At 36.7% G+C, this 20,359-nt stretch overlaps 1 protein-coding gene across 1 annotated transcript; it reads left to right on the forward strand.

Annotated features, from left to right (window-relative positions):
- The first annotated feature begins 17,864 nt into the window (after positions 1-17,864).
- Positions 17,865-19,808, forward strand: LOC145035885 (phosphatidylinositol 3,4,5-trisphosphate 3-phosphatase and protein-tyrosine-phosphatase PTEN1-like). The gene is made up of 6 exons (XM_078984389.1): positions 17,865-18,086; positions 18,597-18,773; positions 18,868-18,981; positions 19,074-19,400; positions 19,486-19,587; positions 19,675-19,808. The coding sequence occupies exons 1-6, from the start codon at positions 17,865-17,867 to the stop codon at positions 19,786-19,788; spliced, it is 1,056 nt and encodes a 351-aa protein (XP_078840515.1). The 3' UTR covers positions 19,789-19,808.
- The last annotated feature ends 551 nt before the right edge of the window (positions 19,809-20,359 follow it).

Here is a 20,359-nt window from a genome sequence, read left to right on the forward strand (position 1 = left end):
ACTAGATTAATACTTGATCAATACTAATTAAATAATACTATTATTAATATATTAGAACCTATAATATATTAATAATCACAAGTGTACTTTCTCTCATTTTGTCTATCCAAGTATCGCAATGCCATGCAACCCAAATGGACCATGCTGGGTCGGGTAAAGTACATACCAAATAAAGTTATGGACTTAGATACTATATCCAACAGTCTCCCACTTGGATAAGTCTAATAACTATATTTGCAAATACAACTTCAAAATCCGACTAACAGTCGTAGCTCTTTCAAAGTCTCTCGGAACTGAGTTGATGATGATACGCCATTTAAGATAAGTGATCATACACTCCTCTGTTCTCATGATATCAGCCAGACAAACACATCGAACATGGTCTTACTTATTGTCCAGCATTTGTTTCTCTATCTCTGATTTGTTTCAACATAGAACTAAAATTGAACACATCTATTAGGTTCTGATCGGGCCCGGTACATAGGTCAAAACCAAATCATCGAGGGGCCTAGATATCACTTCTATTTCTAGAAGGAACAAATAAACTTCAACTAATATGCTTATAACAACTACTTGTTGAATTATTCACAAAGGCATGTTTTATAACATCGAGTTACCGATGTTTTTTCGTACAATCAATGAATAACCAACTCATGCTCAACAACTCATCTCTCTAGGTTTGAAGATCTATATGATATTACGATCTCACGATCACTCGAGATAAATTCCATGAAGTGATGCAAGTGAGTGTGGGTCAAATCCAATACTCAGCCCTTATGAGTACTCATGAATGTTGTAGCAACCATTGCATTGTCTAAAGCACTTTAGACAAATCATACAAGCCAAATTCATGACAGTCTTGATTCATATCTACTTCCAACATATGACTGACTGTGGATGGTTTGAATAATATGATATATACCATAACATAATTATTCTGGAAGTAAAAACATGGAAAGTGAAATACAAGAATAATACTAATCTTATATGGCCCCAACACTTTGAGTGTAAATAAAAACACCTTTTATTTAAGCACCATATTGATTACTCATTATCTATGTTTCGATTAATCAACTTAATACTTGAATTAAAACAGTAGTGATGCCATGCTCCAAGCATGCATACCATGTTTCTCTAAACAATAGCTATGCCATACTCCAAGTATGCACACTATTTTTACATATGGTCATCTCTTTGTGAAATGTATCAATTGAACATGACCTTAATGATTCTCATTTCACAATCTCAATCCTTGTTGTAAATGCAAGAATACCAAACTCTTGTCATTTACTATAATCTGTTAGATTCTAAACTTATATGTAATGATCCCCTTGTAATGACTATGCACAGAAATCACAAAGACTTGGCAACAAACATTACAAATTATTCCAAGGGAAAACAATTCCATGGAAATGAAGTCTCAAATTCAAATTACATTCCTTTGAACATCCTTCTTAGCATTAAGTTCTTTAATCTTACATAGATTCAAAGAATAGCTTCCACCTATGGAGACAATTCCATATTACCATTTTGACCATCACATCTGAACAAGAGTTGCTGCTTTTCAAGATATTTCAATATGGTCCTTACTCTATACTTCTAATTGTCCATGAACAACCAATCTTTGGTAAACCTCATATTGTCCTCGACAATTTTACTTAATCATTTTAGTCATTTCTAGTTCTATTCCATTTTCTATCTTAATGCCCTAGGCATTTGGAAAATTTAGAATGGATGAATATTATAGCACATTCAATCGATCCTATATCTGAAGCATATGGGACACGATTCATGCTATAAATTTTTTATTTTCCATGTTCTCACAATTCGAACTATGAAGAGGTATGCCGTAATCATAATCGAATTTTGAGAACACAACATATATAGAATTTCCTTACGTTAAACCATTCCAATATAACATTCATATATATTCTTGACTCAAGTAGATTAAAATATCAATCTAAGCTTGTAGAATTAGAGTGAAGTATAAAATCCACTCCCTTAATTATAGCAAAACAAGTTTTCAAAGCAAATTGAAACTTTTGTTTTCTATGATTAACATTGCTAATTTGCAATACTTAACATAATCATCATGCTCCCACTAGCATAATGATTACCATCATAACACTTTATGCTCCCACTAGCTTTGACATGTACTTAGAAATCAATTGGACTTCTAGAAATCAATACTTTATTGACTTTCTTTCCAAAGTTCATATTTCTGATACTAGATTGCTTTGATAAGACTTTATCTAAAAACATACACCTTTCCATAGATAGCTCACATGTTTTTCTAGACCTTTTGCAATTCTAACTAGTTAGTGTGCCGGTTAACCACACACGCTCCTCTAACTATATGAGAATGCAAATATCACAACCGTTATCTACTTAAAATCTTCTTAAAGGAAGCGTTTCCTTACCATCATTTTCATGAATCGAAGAGAAACCTTATGACACTTAGATTTTATGGTGTATGTGTTCTTTTCCATGTGAATTTCATCAAAACCATAATCACAGGACTATGTTAGCGAGACTTCCAAATTCATATGGACTGAACTTGTGCAATCTTAATTTCTTGCCACCCGACAACACAAGGGCCTATCATTGCTTCTAGGTTGTTATGTAAACAATTGAGAACTCTCAATATCTAATGCAAAGCCAACCTTAACTGGGATGAGCACAGAATATGTCAACACGATAGGTTACAAACCTCAAGTCGTGGGCTAGTGATTAACAAAACTCTTGATTAGTTCTTGAAACTATTTCAGAATCATTTAGACTCCCACTATCCTCTTGACATATAAGACTTCTCTTTTTCAAGAACCATTCCTTGACAATACAAATATTCAAGAGCTAGTGTGGATTCTTATCAAGTTAAACACTTCTCACTATTGGTCATAGCTGGTCTTTGTTTTATCCAAAACATCACAACTTACCAATCTCAAATGTACAAGAATAGGACACATCTTACTCTACATTTGATAAGTGTTATAAACTTTCTAAAGATTATGTCACTTAATGGCTCAATCCTGGAGTATGACTCTAAGATTTGATTTTGATGTATGATTTATCTTTTGATTTAACCTTTTCAATAACTCATGATTCCTCTCCTTAACCAAACAAATGAACTAAGGTGTCCTTAGAGGATCAATTGTGATTTGGTTTCATAATCACTAAGATAATCATAAAACAAAATACACAAGTACTCTCCCATCTCTTCAGATTGGAGAAACTTTTATCTTTCTGCCTTATTTGATTCTTCTTATACATTCTCCCATTCATTGAAACTTTTCCAATGTTTCAGAATTACACTTAAACTTGTAAGCATAACCATATTTACTAAACTTTAGTAAATCATAACGAATAATCTCATCTACCTTTGTGGTGGACCTGACCAACACACAACCAAGTGTACCCAATCTTTTAGTCCTTCACTTGACTCACATGTGCATGTGAACAAGGAATTAGTCTTAATTTCCCAAAGATGAAAACTTCTCATTCATCATACAAATACAAGTTGCATGATTCCAAGTTTCTATCTAACTAAAACTTGGGTGATGAGAATCTTTCCTTATTTGGTAAATTATGATACTACCACAAATGAAAGAATCAAATCTATTTTCAAATATTGCTATTAATGGAAACATATAATCAACAATTTTTCACAAATGCCATTGTAAGGATACTTAATATACATAAAATCAAAACTTTTCTTTATTTTAAAACTTTGCGGAAAAATTATCCTTACAACCCATATGAAAACCTTGTTGTTATCTATTCCTAAGCAATATGTCTCAACTCTTAAGTAATAACTCAAAATTTTGATCACCGAACCATGCGATCAAAATCCCTCTTCGCGATCAGAATAAGCATATACTTCCTTTAAGTTTCTTCACTTTTCTTTGATTCTTAAAAAATCAACATGTGACACAGTCACATCATGCAATAAGAATCACATAATAGAAACTTAATAGAGTTAGACAATCGACTTTACCTGAAGTAGACTCAAACATTTGACTTTACTATCCTTATGGACTTTTAGGTAAATTTGGCAGCTTCGCAACCAATGCCCCTCCTTTGGGAACATAAACATATGGACTCTTTGGAAACGGTACACAGACTCAGCCTTTCTCTTTACCATTTGGTCAACCAAGTTGACTATGGCAAATCCCTTTCAATTGGGAAGAGAAAGTTTTTCTGGACTTCCAATGTTACCATTGTCAATGTCCATGGAAGTTTGGGAAGTTTATCTTCCAATTAAATTATTATTACCAATGCCCCAAATCATTGTTGATTCAGCATCATCAAGAAAATAGGTAAGATCATTAAGGGTCGATCTGTCATCAGGGAGTGACTGAAGAACCAAGTCAACAGCCAGCTACCTCGAGACTTCGACACCCGATTCTCCCAGCTTGTCAATCTGGGACTTAATTTCCAAGACCTAAGCACATATAGACTTTATTTGCCAATAGGGATTGAGTGACTTAGAACTTATCAGGTCTTGAAACTTGTGGGATAGGGAGATCTAGTGGAGGAGGTGGAGGAAGTGAAGTATGATTTCCAGTCCCACTAATGCACAACAAAGGGATTGATCTTTCACCTCGATTTCATTTGGGATATCATGTTCATTAGGAAGCTTGTTCCTAAAAATTTGGGAAGACCATAGCTGTCTAAACTAGACATCTATAATGGGAGAAATTCAAGTTAGTTGATTTAAAGTCCTTAATATAACACCTAATATGAAATATTAAGGCTAGGATCCAACAACCTATTTATAACTGGAAGAGGGGTGCCGTAATCCAAATTATAAAATAGTTAAAGGTAGGTAAATGACGATTTACCAATTTCCACCATGAAAAATGAAATATAATTAAGTTTTAATTGGATTTAAAACTCCTAGATCTTTTGAGATACATTGAACTTTCAATGGCATGTTTGAATCTCGATTGTGCCCTCTCAAGTTTGTGACTGGGATGTCGAGGATCACAAACAAGGTATGAATAACCATACAAATTGACTTGGTACCCTCAACAATATTACCTAATCGCTGTGCCGGTTAACCACACACGCTCCACTGATCTATAATAATGTCGAGTTACCTTTTTCCACCCTTACTAGTCCATGTTAGTGTGCCGGTTAACCACACACGCTCCACTAACGACTTGGTAAGGTACAAAGTGTAATTTTATGGGCTAGCACCAATTTCACATTTTCCTAAAGTAACTAAGATTGGGAATTTATAATGTATAGTTACTTTATAATTCATTATACTTTTAATGTGTATTTAAAGTCGTATCCTACCCGTTCGGCTAACAACCCTCCACCGATCAAGGAAGCGGTGGGTGAGAGTGGACACCCATTAAGTCACCATTTTAAAGGCAACAACCGTATACCCCCCATTATAGACCGGTTTCGTGAATGAGGCCTACTAATGGTAGGAATAACATATTCTTATACATATCTATATAATAAAATTATAATAATAGTATAAGTGTTGATTTTTAAACTTTTTAAAAATCTAACGTTTAATTTGGAATTAAAGTGTAAGACTTTTCAAATTCCAAAACTTGAGGGCAAGAATTCAAACTATTCAAAGTCTCTTGAATTTGTAACTTATGAGTTTTAATGGTTCATAAAAATGAAGACTCTTCATTTTATGAAACCTCTTTAGTTCTTTAATCACAATTTAAAGAAGTAACTTTTGGTTATCCAGAACATGAGGGCAAGTTATGGACACCATTATTTCCATTAAGATCGTGAATTAAACACAAATGGAGGTTACACATAATTTCTATGATCTTCTAAAAAAAACTCATAAGAACACAAATTCATGTCAAGCAATTTCAAGAAATCATATAAACATATAAAATACTTGAAAATTGATAAAATCCATGTAAAATGGGTTAACATAATCATTATCATTTTGAAAAACAGATTTTACAAGTCCAAAACAGATTGAGATAATGATTTTAATCCATTTCCAGCAACAAAACACGAAAAGCTGCCCAGATCGCTCCTACTCGTCGAGTGCAAGATCCTACTCGACGAGTAGGATGAATTTGTTCATGTACTCGGCGAGTCCTCCCCATGAACTCGGCGAGTCCAGTCGTCAGAGTGCAGAATTTTCGATTTTTTAAGCAGTTTTGCATCAAGTATACAGAAAAAAATCCTAGGCTCTGATACCACTGATGGGTTTTGAGCATTCTAACACTTCCTAAGTGTACATGCAACCCTAATAACCTTGAATCTATGTTTTCTCTATATACATGCAAATTTCTTTTTCAAGGTTATTTCCTAACTAGCATGGCATGGGGAATATATAAAATATAAAAACTAGTAGAAATACATACCTTGTTGTTGCTTGGATTCCTTCAAGACTTTGTGAGCCTAGCACCCCAAATGTTGTGCCTCAAATGCTTCACACAACACCACAAAACTTGGAAAAACATGAGAGAACACTTCTTACACTTGAAAATCGGTTATGCCCTCTCTAGAAACACTGTAGTACCGATTTTGCATGCTATAAGGTTTCTTTTATAGTGTGTCATAATTAGGAGTTACAAGTGTAAACCCTAATTGTCATGACTCTTCATTTCTCATGACCCATGGGTTTGTAACTCCCATGGACTATCCATGGACCTCCATATAGTTATAACCAAACCCATAAACCATGGATCATTAATCCACCATAAAAGAATTGATGATTGTCATAATCAACCCTATATATTTAATTAGTCTCACTTTGATCACCAAATTAATACTAGATTAATACTTGATCAATACTAATTAAATACTACTATTATTAATATATTAGAACTTATAATATATTAATAATCACAAGTGTACTTTCTCTCATTTTGTCTATCCAAGTGTTGTAGTGCCATGCAACCCAAATGGACCATGTCGGGTCGGGTAAAGTACATACCAAATAAAGTTATGGACTTAGACACTATATCCAACATTTCTTTCTTGATGTCTTGTTATTTGGTGATTATTGTGGAGCATTGTTTATTTGCTAGTCTCGCTGTGTGATTTTTGGTATCGTATTCGTTGTTTCTTGAGGGTTGTGGTATGGTTATGGGTTTGGTGTTGGAAATTTTGTTGGTTGTCATTCATGAGGATTATTAGTGGGAATCTGGCTTTTGGTCAGAATGTCGGGTAGCATTTGTAGTCTAAGGAGTGGTTAGCTGAATATCGAGTTTCTTTCGAGCATGGGTTGATCAATGTTGTTATGTAAATTTGTGATGTTTGCTCTTTCTGGTGGGAATCAGTTCACATGTAAGGGTTTGTGTTGTGTAGGGTTGTCGAGCGAGGTCGGTGATGGCAACCGGTGTTTGATAGTCAGTGCTCTAAGTGGGGGAGAATTGGAGAATTCTCCGGAAGATTGATAAGCATGTGAGGTTGTTTAGCTGTTGGGATTCAACAGTGGTTCTGTCAAGCGAGCGTAGGCTGGTATGAGCAAGTGTCAGACCAGCGGGGCGGAATGTAGACCAAGGGTGATTGATTGTGGAAGGCCTGGGATCAGGCCGGGTTTGAGTATGTAGGGTGGAGATAGAGTTCGGAACCCCTAGAGGGCTAGAACAGTATGTATGGGAGAGTTTTCAGGAGGGACAGCGCGAGATGATGAATGCTAGATGAGCGGTCCGGATAGACTGAAGGCCGGTGGGCGTACCAGTCAGGTCGAATGCTCGGAGAACGGTCCAGACAGGCTGAAGGCCCTGGAGGGGGGTCCATACCTGTTTAAGGTTCTGAGAGTGGTCCGGATGGGCTGAAGGACTGGTAAGGCGGTCCAGTCATGTTGAAGACTCTTCATGTGTTGATAGACCTGTATGAGGATATGGAATGAGTATGTCGCGACGTGATAACATCAGAAGGTCTGGCCCCGGATATTGATCACGATTAATGGAGGTAGTGCATGGACTCGAGAGTCCGTGCGAGCGGATTCAGAGTATGTGTGATGCGTGGGATAGAGGTTATGCTATAAGGAAATGGTGTAGTATTGGGTGAGCACTATGGCACTTGTGGTAGTGTCAAGGCAGCCAAGTGGTTTTCCTTGGTAAGGAAAGGGAAAAGAATGTAGCTCCGAGAAGGAGCGTAACTTCACGAAAGTGAAAGCAGAAGTGCGGAGTTATGATTGGGGTGTTCCAATTATGATCATTGATCAGCGGGTTTGCGACAGTGGTATGGAATCACATCCGGATTGGATGTCTGCTGAGGTCACGGAAGGAATTCCGAGGGTGTAGAGCCAAGAAGCTTGGAAGGGATGCAGGGATGGAGTCTTGGATTTCCAGCTCGATTTTGATCAAGGAATTGTGTATGTAGTAGTAGTTCATCCTGGGGGATGTTTGGATGTGTCGTCAGTGTCGGGTATTCCCAACCCGAGGATACTAGAACCAGTTCAACATGGGTATGAGACTGTGGAGGAGAACTCATGGGAGTTGCTCTAAGACTGAGGGATGTGTCATCCTGTCAGCATGGAGTGGATAAAGTTGGACTCAGATCGGGATTCCGGTGGTTCAGGATTATCACTAGCTCGTATGAGTCAAGTGGTTGTTGTGATTTGGAGCGAGTGAAGTATCATGGAGTGGTACTCAGTTGATAAGTGTGGTTATCAGAGGATGAGGCCAGTGGCCGACTTGAAGCGGTGGTCAGAACACCGCAAGAAGGGGATACTTGGGTTTTGGGTTTCGGTGGTTGTGTCTTGAGGAACCTGGTCTGGTTAATGCCAGGTGGTGCATTGCGGGAGTAGTTCTGGAGTTGAGTTTCCGCAAGCTTCGAGGACGAAGCCTAATTTAAGTGGGGGAGAATTGTAACATCCCGACTTCAGGAGTGCAAGTTCAGGGTTCAAAGTGTAAATGTAAAATGGCAACTCGGCGAGTCCATGGGTGGACTCGGCGAGTAGGGTCGCGATTCTGGTTGCGTGCTTAGTGGCCAACTCGGCGAGTCGGTGGTTGGACCCGGCGAGTTGGTGCTGAGTGGAGAAAACCCTAATTCGGGGGTTGTGCCCTATATAAAGAACATGATGTCCTATCCCCAACCTCTTTACCTTCCCATTGAGTTCCAGAAGCCCTAGATTCTTTTGAGCTTTCCTTGTGAGAGATTGGAGCCTTTGTGGATGGAATCTTAGGGAGAAATCGAAGAGCAAGAAGGTTAGAGCAAGGGGCTTTGCAGAGATTCAGCTTATTCTTCAGTTGGAGCTTTCATTTGAGGTAATAATCTGCTGATTGAGCTTTTGTGCATCTAGATCTATCATTTGTGGGGGTTTTGGGGGCATAAATGAGGTCCATCTCAAGTTTTGTGTAAGATCTGAGGTTGCTACCTCAGATCTAGGTTGTTATTAATCTAGAAAGCCATAAAGTCTATGCGCAAGAGTTGTGGGTGAAGTCCTTTTGTCCCAAACACTAGCTCTAGAGTGTAAAATGCTTAGATCTACTTGGATTCACGTAACATTTGACACTTTACGTGACGGATGGGTTGTAGAAGTGTAGATCTATGGTTTGGATCATCTGCATGGCCTGGAAAGCCTCTGTATGGATTAAGATCTAGGGGTACTCGGCGAGTCACAAAGGCGTACTCGTCGAGTTGCATGAAGATGGGCAGGAACTCGGCGAGTTGGAAGAACAACTTGGCAAGTTGGAAGAACAACTCGGCGAGTTGGTTGAAGATAGCCTTGGACTCGGCGAGTTTGGTCGTGAGGTCCTAAACTTCTTCTGGTTGAGCCATGAATCGGCGAGTCAAGGGAGGACTCGGTGAGTTGAGTGTGAGGGGACTCAGAGTTGTGAGACTCAGCGAGTCTCGGGGTGACTCGACGAGTTGAGTCGCGGATTGGGGAAGTTGTGAGCATGGGGACTCGATGAGTCTTCAGGTTGACTCAGCAAGTAGAGTCAGCTAGGAGGTTGACTTTAACTTTGACTTTGACCAAGGGTTGACCAGTTGACTTCCAGGGACATTTTGGTAATTATTGGCATTTTTTTGAGTTCAGTGTTGGTGTTAGCTAGTGGTGGAGATCGTATCAGTGGTCGGAGCATCTTGGTCTTATCTTTCAGTCGGCAGTTGCGAGGTGAGTTATCCTCACTATATCAATAGGGTCTAAGGCACCAAGGCCGACCCTTTATCGGATTGTGATCTGGGTATCGTTGTTATGTTATTGCTTTGCTACGTTTGCATCCTGGCAGTTAGGATGGTATTATAATAAAGACCTAGTTAAGGTCGGTATCCTGGTATATAGGATGATGCTATGCTAGTGATCGGTTAGGTCGGTATCCTAGTTAGGATGATGTTATGTTATGTGATCTGCTAGATCGGCTTTATTGAATGTGAATTGTTATATGATTGAATGTTTATGTGCACATGGTTGTTGGACTGGGGTTGGGTGGAGGCGGGTCCTGCTTTGTGTTGTAGGCCAACATACCCAGGGCGGACCGGTTGTCCCGAAGGCCCAACGAGTGGTCCGGATAGGCTGTAGGCCCCAAGAGGGTGGACCAGACGTGTCGAGGCTCAGAGATTGGACCAGGCCGACTGAAGGCCCAGTTCGGGCAGACAAGTCATACTGTAGACTCAGAGAGTGGACCGGGTGGATTAAAGGCTCGGTGCGGGCGGACCAATCACACTGTAGACTCGATATGTATGGCTAGACTCGGAGGGTGGACCAGGTGGACTAAAGGCCGGTGCGGCGGACCAGTCACACAGTAAGACGTGAAGTGCATGGTTGTTCTGTGTTCTGTTATGATATGGCATGTTGTGCGTGTATGGTATATGTGGTTGGTATTTTGAGGGTATCTCACTAAGCTTTCGGGCTTACAGTTGTGGTTTAATGTTTTTCAGGTTCTTCAGGAGACCGTGGCAAGGTAAAGGCGTGATCGCACCGCTCCTCATGATTTTGTTTTATGATGTGGTTCTGGGAAGACTCTGATAATAATTGTATTGAAAACCTTTTTGTAATAACATTATGAAACTAGGTTGTTTTCGAAAAGTTTAAATTGGTTCAAATTTTTAGAGCGTTACATAAACCCTTGAATGGGGATATATAAGTGACACTTAGTCATTATTTACCCTTTTTCACAAAATCAAGATCCAAATCTCAATTCTCTCTCAAGTATCTTCGACTTTTCTTCAAAGATCTTCAACTAGTAAGTGTTTCTAGCCCTATTAAGTTGATATATTACTTAATCTAGTGATCTAACACACTTCTATCCGTGAAATATTTCCAAAAGGTTAGATCTTCAAGTTTCACCAAGAGCACCAAGAACACACACTAGTGTTCTTGGACTTTTAGCATCTTTTCAAGCCTCTATATTGTAAGTACTTGTATCCTAGAGTATCTTTAGGCTTGTTACACTTCTAAACATCAAGAAAAAATCCAAGAAACCAAGGATCAAAAGTGTTTACAGTTCAAGATGTTCTTGAACCATAAACCCTAAAAAGGGTGCCAAAGTGTGCCCTAGTCCCTTCTAAGCCTTAGAAATTAGCATAGATCCTTTCCTTGTTGAGCTTAGCACTTGAAAACATCAAAAGACCATTAATCATAGGGGTTTACGACCGTAAACCCAAAGGAAAATGGTCTAAGGACCGTAAACTCCATTTAGGAATGAAATGGTGCCCTAATCCCTTCCATAGGCGTATACTTTAATTGGAAATGCTTCTAAGGACTTGTAGAGATTCAAAACAACACATGGTCAAAGAAGCATGAGTTTATGACCGTAAACTCAATGAGTTATGGTCACAAAACCGTAAACTCATATAAAGGGGTTCCCTTGAACCCTAAACTCAATAGCAATATCCTACAACACTTAGATGCAATCCTTGGGACTTATAACACTTATATAAGGTGTTTAGCATGTCCTAGGATGTCTTAAATTTGTTGATTAGTTGTTTAAAGACTAATTGGATACATATATGTGATATTATATGTTAACTAGGACCCTTGTGTGTGCTCAATACTTCACTTGACACATAGCAATCCTATATCATCAGTTCATCCAAACCACTCACTACAGGTGAGTTCATACTCCTTAAATTGACCTTTTAAATGTTTTTAAATGCTTTTATGGGGGGATACAAGTTGAACAATTATAGTTATTATATCAATCACATGTGATTAATAACTACCAAACAAGTGGTTTTCTTACTTTTCAAACTGTGTTATCAAACTGTTTTGCTTCAAACTATTTTACAAACTCTTCTGCTTGTCAAATACTTTTACTTAACTCTTTTTATACTTTTATATTGTCAAATTCATGCCTATGTATGTATAGTTATATAATAAATGTTTAAAGGACTTAGGAAGACTAGCTCGCTTTATCTTATTTTCCTCTTTGGGATGTGGCTTTAGGGCATCGGTTAATCGTCCGAAGGTCGTCTAAATATTAGTTATATATTATGTATACATATATAGACATAAAAGTTTTATCAGTCAATTTAATACCCTTGGGTAGCAAGGGTATACATTCATGTTCATACGTACAAGTTATATTACTAGTAAACTACGATAAGCGTAGTTTAGGAAGTTACTAATACTATTACTAGAACAAAGAATCATACAAAGTGTCAGTTCATTCATGAGTCAATAATTGCTAGATAGAGAGAACACACAATATAGTTAGTACACACAGTACATTTCAATACTTGCTAGATAGAGAGATAACATACAATACAGCTAGCATGCACAGTACATTACAATACATGCTAGATAGAGGGAGAACATACATTACAGCTAGCACATTCATTACATATGCAGTTTTGCAGTTATGTGAGCCACGTTCCGAGGCATAGCACTACCTACCATGGCCATTCATGTATTCATAATCTCCTTAATTAGGGAGCGTATGAGTTTGCGTATATCTATACTGGATTGACTATCCTACACCTCGCTGCTAGCTACAGTAAGACTTACAAGTCTATGGGTGCCAAATGTCATTTTCTTCCGGCATCTTACATTGTCGCGTACTATAATCGGTAGCAGGATATAGGGCGATCACATGGTACTTTAAATTATGATTAGTTTAAGGTAGTTAGTACAGTGGTAGTTACTTGTTACAATACTACAATACTATTTCATTTTCCCAGTGCATTCACCTTGTGATTTTCACACGATATACAGAAATGCGAAAACTATATTTTAATAAATGATAGTCAGATTTAGGAAAATACACACTCTTACAATAGACACACACACAGACACTAGATGTCTTGGTAGAAGACTACATTTAATAGGAAACATAGGGTAATATAGGATAGTTCAAAACATCTTACAAATACTTTCATACAAAATACAGACACTAATATACTTATGATCTCACTAGCTTTAAAGTTAATCCTCTCTTTCAAAATAACTTGTATTCTCAGGTCACCAACACACAGATACCGGTGCCAGGTTTTGAGAAGATGGAGCACAGACAAGACTCGTCTTTATTTTGATATGTATTTTTGGTGTTTATATAACTTGACGGAACACAGTTGTATGAAATTATACTATTAATGCAATGGATGATGTTGTTGCTTGTTTACTACTTTGCATTGTTGTGATACTGAACATGATGTCTTCCGCCCCAGAACGTTTCCGCCGATCATGGTTTTGGGGTGTGACATGCGGTCCATACACTGTAGACCTTCCGGTCCATATCATAATGACCTTCTAGTCCATACCATACTACTCATAACATAACATAGCACATACATATCATATAACAGCATACATCGCATTCTACTTATAGCACATAAGACCTTCCGGTCACACGTAATTACCACTCTAGGTAAAGTATAGTGAGAAGACTCACCTCGTATGAAGTCGGATAAACTCTCGTGCTCGAATATCCCGACCTAGCCTCCTCCTATCAATAGGATAACATCTGTAATCAAAATCCTCTCATGTTCTCATCTCTAATAATGGATAGAAGACCATTCTACCCCTCGCTGACCTCTCTTGAATCAGCTTGACCAAAACCCCAAGCTCAACTGAAGTCAACTCTAGTTAATGGTCAAACTTTGACCAGACTCATCGAGTGCACGTGGGTGACTCGGTGAGTCCAAGCGTGTCCTCTGGATCCTTCTAAAGCCTCACTCGACTCGTCGTGTGAACCTTCCACTTGCTGGTTTCCTCTGGTCATGAATCGCGGGGAAACCCGATTCGACTCGTCGAGTTCCTTTATGGACTCGGCGAATTTCTTCCATGGCAACACTCGTTCGGCCTTCTGAGGTCAGATATGATTCTCTAACTTATAGATCTGGCCTTCTAGCACCCAAAAGTCATGTAAAGGTCTGAACTTGAGGCTCATGCATGGTGTATTTTTCTCTATACATCATTATGACTCCATTGAAGTATCATAGTTTCAAAGCTCCAAGGTTACTCCTTCATGGCAGCCTACTTTCAGGTTCTCTAGACCTCATAAGGTCCAGATCTACAAAATAACTCGAAAGAGGGTTTGGATGCACCCAAAACCCCATCAATAAGGTGATATAAGCCCTAACTTAACCACCAAAGGAAATCTATTCAAACACAAGGGATGCAAGAGTTTGTACCAGATCTGAAGCTTGAAATGAAGATGAAACTGATCCACCAACTCTCCTTTGAGATTCTTGCAACACCCTTGACCTTCTTCTTAAAGAAATGACCTCTAATTAGCCTATCTCTCCTCTTTAGCTCACAAATAACTCTAGGATTTCTCTCAAGGGACGAAGAAACTGATGGGACAGGACCAAGGAGGCTATAAGTTCCTTTAAATAGGCCTAGGCCCGAGAGAATTAGGGTTTATGTTAACAGCGCTGACTCGACGAGTCAGCTTGCCGACTCGTCGAGTCCATTCATTTTCCACGTCACCAAGCTGCGATCCTACTCGACAAGTTAATGCGCCAACTCGTCTAGTCACTCCTCATAACTTCGAAAATAAATACTCATTTTATCATACCTGGAAATCTGAATGTTACAAAGGCCCTTAGGAGGGCGATCCAGATGTGCCGAGGGCTCAAAGAGCGGTCCGGATAGACTGAGGACCGGGATTCGGTCCAGTCAGACTGGTGGCTCATTATGCATGTTGTTTGGTATTTGTCTGCTTATATGTTTATATGATATGGCTATATCTTTAAGGCGGTTGCATTTTGGGGGTAACTCACTAAGTCCTTAAGCTTACATCTATTGATTCCTGTTTCAGGTACTTCCAGCTATCGGGGAAAGGCCAAAGCATGATCGTACCGCTCCTCCTGTCATTATGTTTTTATGATTTGATATTGGGATACTCTGATGTTTATTATTTTGAGAACCATGATGAATGTTAAATGATTTAAATATGTTTTGAAAAAGTTTTAAATTGGCTTGAATTTATGGGTGTTACACAATGCGTCAAATCTGGGGATAACACCCAATTTTGTAACGATATTTGGATTGGATCCTTAGAATTAAAAAAGGTATACCCAACTCTTCATGATCTAGAGGCTCAAAAGAGATGTGTGGTGAAGGACAGAATCAATGAAAATGGTTTGTTCAGTTGGTGTTGGAAGTCTAACCCATCAAATCGTGGGTTACATAACCATCTAATGAGTCTTATTCAGGATGTTGGATCTGTTCAGCTGTACCCTAGATCGGATTATACACATTGCTCTATCGCTCCTGATGGAATTTATAGAGTTTTGATCCTCAAGCATTTAATTGAACACAAACATGCTAGTATTTTTTCTCAAAATTTGATCAGCTGGTGTAAGTTAGTTCCCATAAAGGTGTTGGGCTTCATTTGGAGAGCAGTGCAGGGTCGTATACCTTGTGCTATAGCCCTTATTAGTAGAAACATTCCTATTGATTTCATGTTCTGTGATTTGTGTGTAAATCAGCAGGAAGATGCAGATCATATACTCATCAACTGTTCGTTTGCGAGTATGGTTCGGAGAAAAATCCTCAACTGATGTGGGATCAATGATATGGCAGTAAACACAGTGAATGAGTTCATTGACTTTACTTCTAAATGGGTAAAACTGTGTAAATCGCAGGAAAAGACTCACTGCAATTTGTTATGGAATGTTATGGGTTCTCTAGAAATCATGGAACAACAAACTATTTCAAAGATCTGTATGTTTCCCTGCTCAAGCGGTCGAGAACATTAAGTCATTAGTTTATCTATGGATCATATGTAGGGGTAAAAACGGAATTTGTAGTTGGAAGAGCTGGAATGTATCCACTTTTTCTTTTTCTTGATATGTAATTGTCTGTAATTCCTTGGTCTTCGTCTAGTTTCTTGCTAGCATGGGTACATTTATAAAATTCTTGACCGCTTCCAAACAAAAAATATTGAATGGGCAATAATAAATAATAATTAGTTATAAGAAATTTCTCATAGAAATACAATAAAGACAAATCTTAATGGAATCTAATATCATTTCATTTCACAACAAATTAAATGAGTCTTTTGGGAACTACATTCAACTTTTTTTTGGAATAAATCAAAATACACGAACCAAACTATACAGCCAATGTAAATTACAATAGTAGAGGGTTCAAATCTGGAATTATAAGGAGTAGTTTTGGACTAAATTACATTTGGTTTTAAAAAAAAAAGGTAAGTGTTTTCTTGTAAAGCTTATGCCGCTTTAAGACCTAAAAAACTATATTCATATGAAATTACATTATAAACTTTATTAATTATTAATAATAAAACTGTTTTAGTTTTCAACAAACGGAGGGTTTTATTGGATATTAATTCCAAATTCTTTCAAATCCCCTGAAATGTCTCACACAAACGGATAAATTATAATTTCTTGTTGATTACTCTTTGTTTGTGTTTGTTGTAAATTATAAAAAACGGTAACAAAATAAATTATATCTACATAGAAGTGTGAAAGTATTAGAAAATGTACAACTAGTGTTAAGAGATCAAATAAAATATATTAAGAGATAAATTATAAATACAAAAAGAATCCTAATCTGACATGTACTCCAAATTAAATAGCCTATATATATATTGATCCTCTTGTCACACAAATATCCGAAAGCCAACATCAGAGAGAAAACACAGAGAACGGTTCAAGTTTCAGTATCAGTAAGTGGTAATCGTTCGACATCAAATATTCAATTGTTTATGTTTTCTTTACGCATTTCGAATGTACAATAAAAGGATATACAACGAAAACCCTACCAACAGTAAACATAAATATTTTATAAACAATATATTGAAGATTTTTGCCATTGAGTTGAAGTTAATAATCAAACGGGTCAATGTAAATTAATATACCGAAAAGAGAAAAACATCTATATACTTTTTTTAATTATATATGTATATAATGTAACAGAAGTAATTAGTTTTTTGTACAACAATCCATATTACATACTAATTCGTTTGCAAAGTATATCGTGTATCGAATGTTTAGGTTTGGTTGTTGTATTATGTTGAAATTTAACTAATATATAATTTGCAGATAGTTTACTATTTGTTATACGACAATTTTGAATCTCTTGTTCTGTGTTTATCTTTTTCCAAGAATGTGTCCAATAGAACTATTATGCAATTACGATTGCATATTCTGCCACGATTATTGTTTGCAAACATGTGTAAAGCTTGTTTACTTCCACGAAGTGTCTTAAATAAATATTTTCGTTAACTTTTAGTGGTTCTACGGTTATTGTATCCATCCTCTCTGATCACAAACATTCAATTAGAAAGCCATAGTTAAAGAGATTGTAAGATATATTCACATATTAATTAGTAGCATCCTTTAGAATAAGATTTAAATTTATACGTTAACCTTGAAATATTTTGCTTTTTAAGTACGCGGTGTAGACTTTTTAAATCAAATGTGTAGTGTTGATTGCTGTATTATCTTGATTTTTAACTGCTACATTTTGATATTTGCAGATAGTTTAGTACTATTTTTTAGCAACAAAAATGGGTTGGAAAGTAGCAACACTCATACCAAAATGTTTTGGATTTGAAAAGAATAGAAGGATGGAGTTGGTTGGTGGTGGTCGTTGTGAGCTCGATATTTCTTACATCACTGATCGCATAATAGCATTGTCATTTCCTTCGGAGCTAATGAGATCCATGTATCAAAATCCTATGACACAGGTCAAGGAAATTTTGGAAAACAGACATCCTCTACACTACAAGGTAACATATATAATACTATAAGTTTTTATATTCTATGGTAATTATGTTTTATTGACCTATATCAATTGGATAAAAATTCAAATGTAACTTTATATAATATGTAAATTTGTAATATTTTAAAATCCAAAAAAGATCATAACAAAGAAAATAGGTGCTCGTTATTTTCTAAAGAATATTATAATTTGATTATTATTTAGAACTTCCTAAAAAAGTTTTGTTTTATTAAAAAATCTACAAATGGAAATGGATTATATTAACATTTTTCATCCGATTCCACGGCGAAAAAAAAATATGGTCCATTCGGACATAACCAACAGCCATTTCCATGACAATGGAATGAACAGTGGTAATGTCAATTTTAAGCAACGAATTTACAAAGTTTTTACCAATCCCAATCTATAAAGCCATAATAATTATTTACCAATTTGTATAAATCGGCAAAAACGTTTTGTATTAAATTGGTAAGAAATCAAATAACTGTTTTCTCACATTAATTGTTCACTCTTGTAGGTGTATAACTTGTCTACGGAGCAAGCTTATGATCCATCCCATTTTAACGATCTTGTGGAAAGATTCCCATTGGATGATAATCATGCCCCATCACTCCAAATGATCCAGGAATTCTGTGAAAGTGTCCATTCATGGCTTTCGAGTGACGCAAAGAATATTGTCTTCGTTCACTGCATGGTAAACATGCAAATTTTATAATTTTGTGAAAATTTTCATACTTATGTAAATTGTTTATTGTTATAAAAACTAAATATTTTTGAAAAATCAACAGGATGGTAAAGGTCGGATAGCGTTGATGGTATCTTCTTACTTAGTTTACGCCGGCATATTAGCAGAAGAGTGTCATCAGGTTTATGCGGATAAAAGGACAACAAAATATCTTCAAGTAAGTTTTCGTTTTTCAAATTTTCTTCCATTTATGACGACGAAAATCTTAAAAAGAACGTGTAAACAAATTCAATATGAAAATATATGCAGGTGATGATTCCAAGCCAACGACGCTACGTTAACTACTGGCATAAATCTCTAACCTTTTCCGATGGCTGCTTACCAGAGGTCAACCTTCCAAAACCATGTAGCAAAGTGATCAAGCGGATTCGACTTTTCGACACCAAAACCATAGAATCGGTCTTCTTTGTTGTATCAGAAATGCAAGAGGTTGCTGGACAGCGATATCGTTCACCAGCGGTTCGTTACCGGAATTTCTGTAGAAAAAGTAGGAATGGTGGTTTTGGGAACTCGGAGATCGAGGAAGAAGAGCCACGTAACTCTCTTGACCACTACTTTAATGAAAAAACAGTACAGGTATGATTACTAATTCAAGTAAACCTCCGTTATCTGAAAATCAAAGTTTTTCTATAAACATTGACATTGTATAACGGTTTGACAGGTTACAGGAGATGTTTGTGTGATATTCTACCAGAAGAACATTGGAGGTCGTCTCTTTTATGCTTGCTTTAATACCACATTCATTGAAAATGACTCGATGAAGGTAGTTCATTTGGTCTTGTTAAGTTCGAATGTTGGATGTAAATATATGATGAAATTCTAATTTTAGCTTTTTGATTTTTTTTTTCAGTTTTCCATTACAGAATTAGATAAAGTTGGAAATAAAGGCAAGTTGATTGCTGGTTCTGAGTTCCTTGTAGAGTTACTCTTTAGTCCGGCGAATCCTAACTCTAATGACTCATAGCAATGGCGAAGACGACTGATCGATCATTGGCATTCTTGTTTTGTTGGTTTCTATCCATTTGACATTTTGACTTTTCATTTAATGAACGTAGAATGTATATAGATGAATTTTGGTTTTATTATGAATTTTGGTTTTATTATGTTTCAAGTTCAACGTCGCTTACATAGAATATATCTGGCCACGGTAAATCATTAATTTGTCGTTTATTTTATGTCAAAGGCTGACTTGGAAATTCAAACAATATAGCAACTTAAGAATTTGGAAAGATAAAAGGATATTATTAAAATATAGAATCAATACATAAAATTATTGATTGAATTACCGAATGAGCATCCATACATCTCACTTATCTACCATTTACCATAAATATCACATGTCATATTTCACTACCAGGAGAAAGGCGTACAACATAAAATTTATGTATATATTGTAAAACTAGGTGTGAAATCTATGTATTACATGATTTTAATTAAAAAAAATATAAAATTTTAACAATTTGAAAAGTTTGAATTTATAAGAAAAAAAATTGAATTATTAATGAGACTTTAATGTATTGAATACATTACATATA

This window comes from Lactuca saligna, chromosome 3, assembly GCF_052625555.1.
Source record: "Lactuca saligna cultivar CGN05327 chromosome 3, ASM5262555v1, whole genome shotgun sequence".
Taxonomy (NCBI): domain Eukaryota; kingdom Viridiplantae; phylum Streptophyta; class Magnoliopsida; order Asterales; family Asteraceae; genus Lactuca; species Lactuca saligna.

Excerpts from the sequence above, each read along its gene's own strand:
- LOC145035885 (XM_078984389.1), top strand. The coding sequence starts at position 17,865 with ATGGGTTGGAAAGTAGCAACACTCATACCAAAATGTTTTGGATTTGAA. Across the intron at positions 18,087-18,596 it reads GACATCCTCTACACTACAAG|GTGTATAACTTGTCTACGGA; the intron begins GTAACATATATA and ends TCACTCTTGTAG. Across the intron at positions 19,588-19,674 it reads TTGAAAATGACTCGATGAAG|TTTTCCATTACAGAATTAGA; the intron begins GTAGTTCATTTG and ends TTTTTTTTTCAG.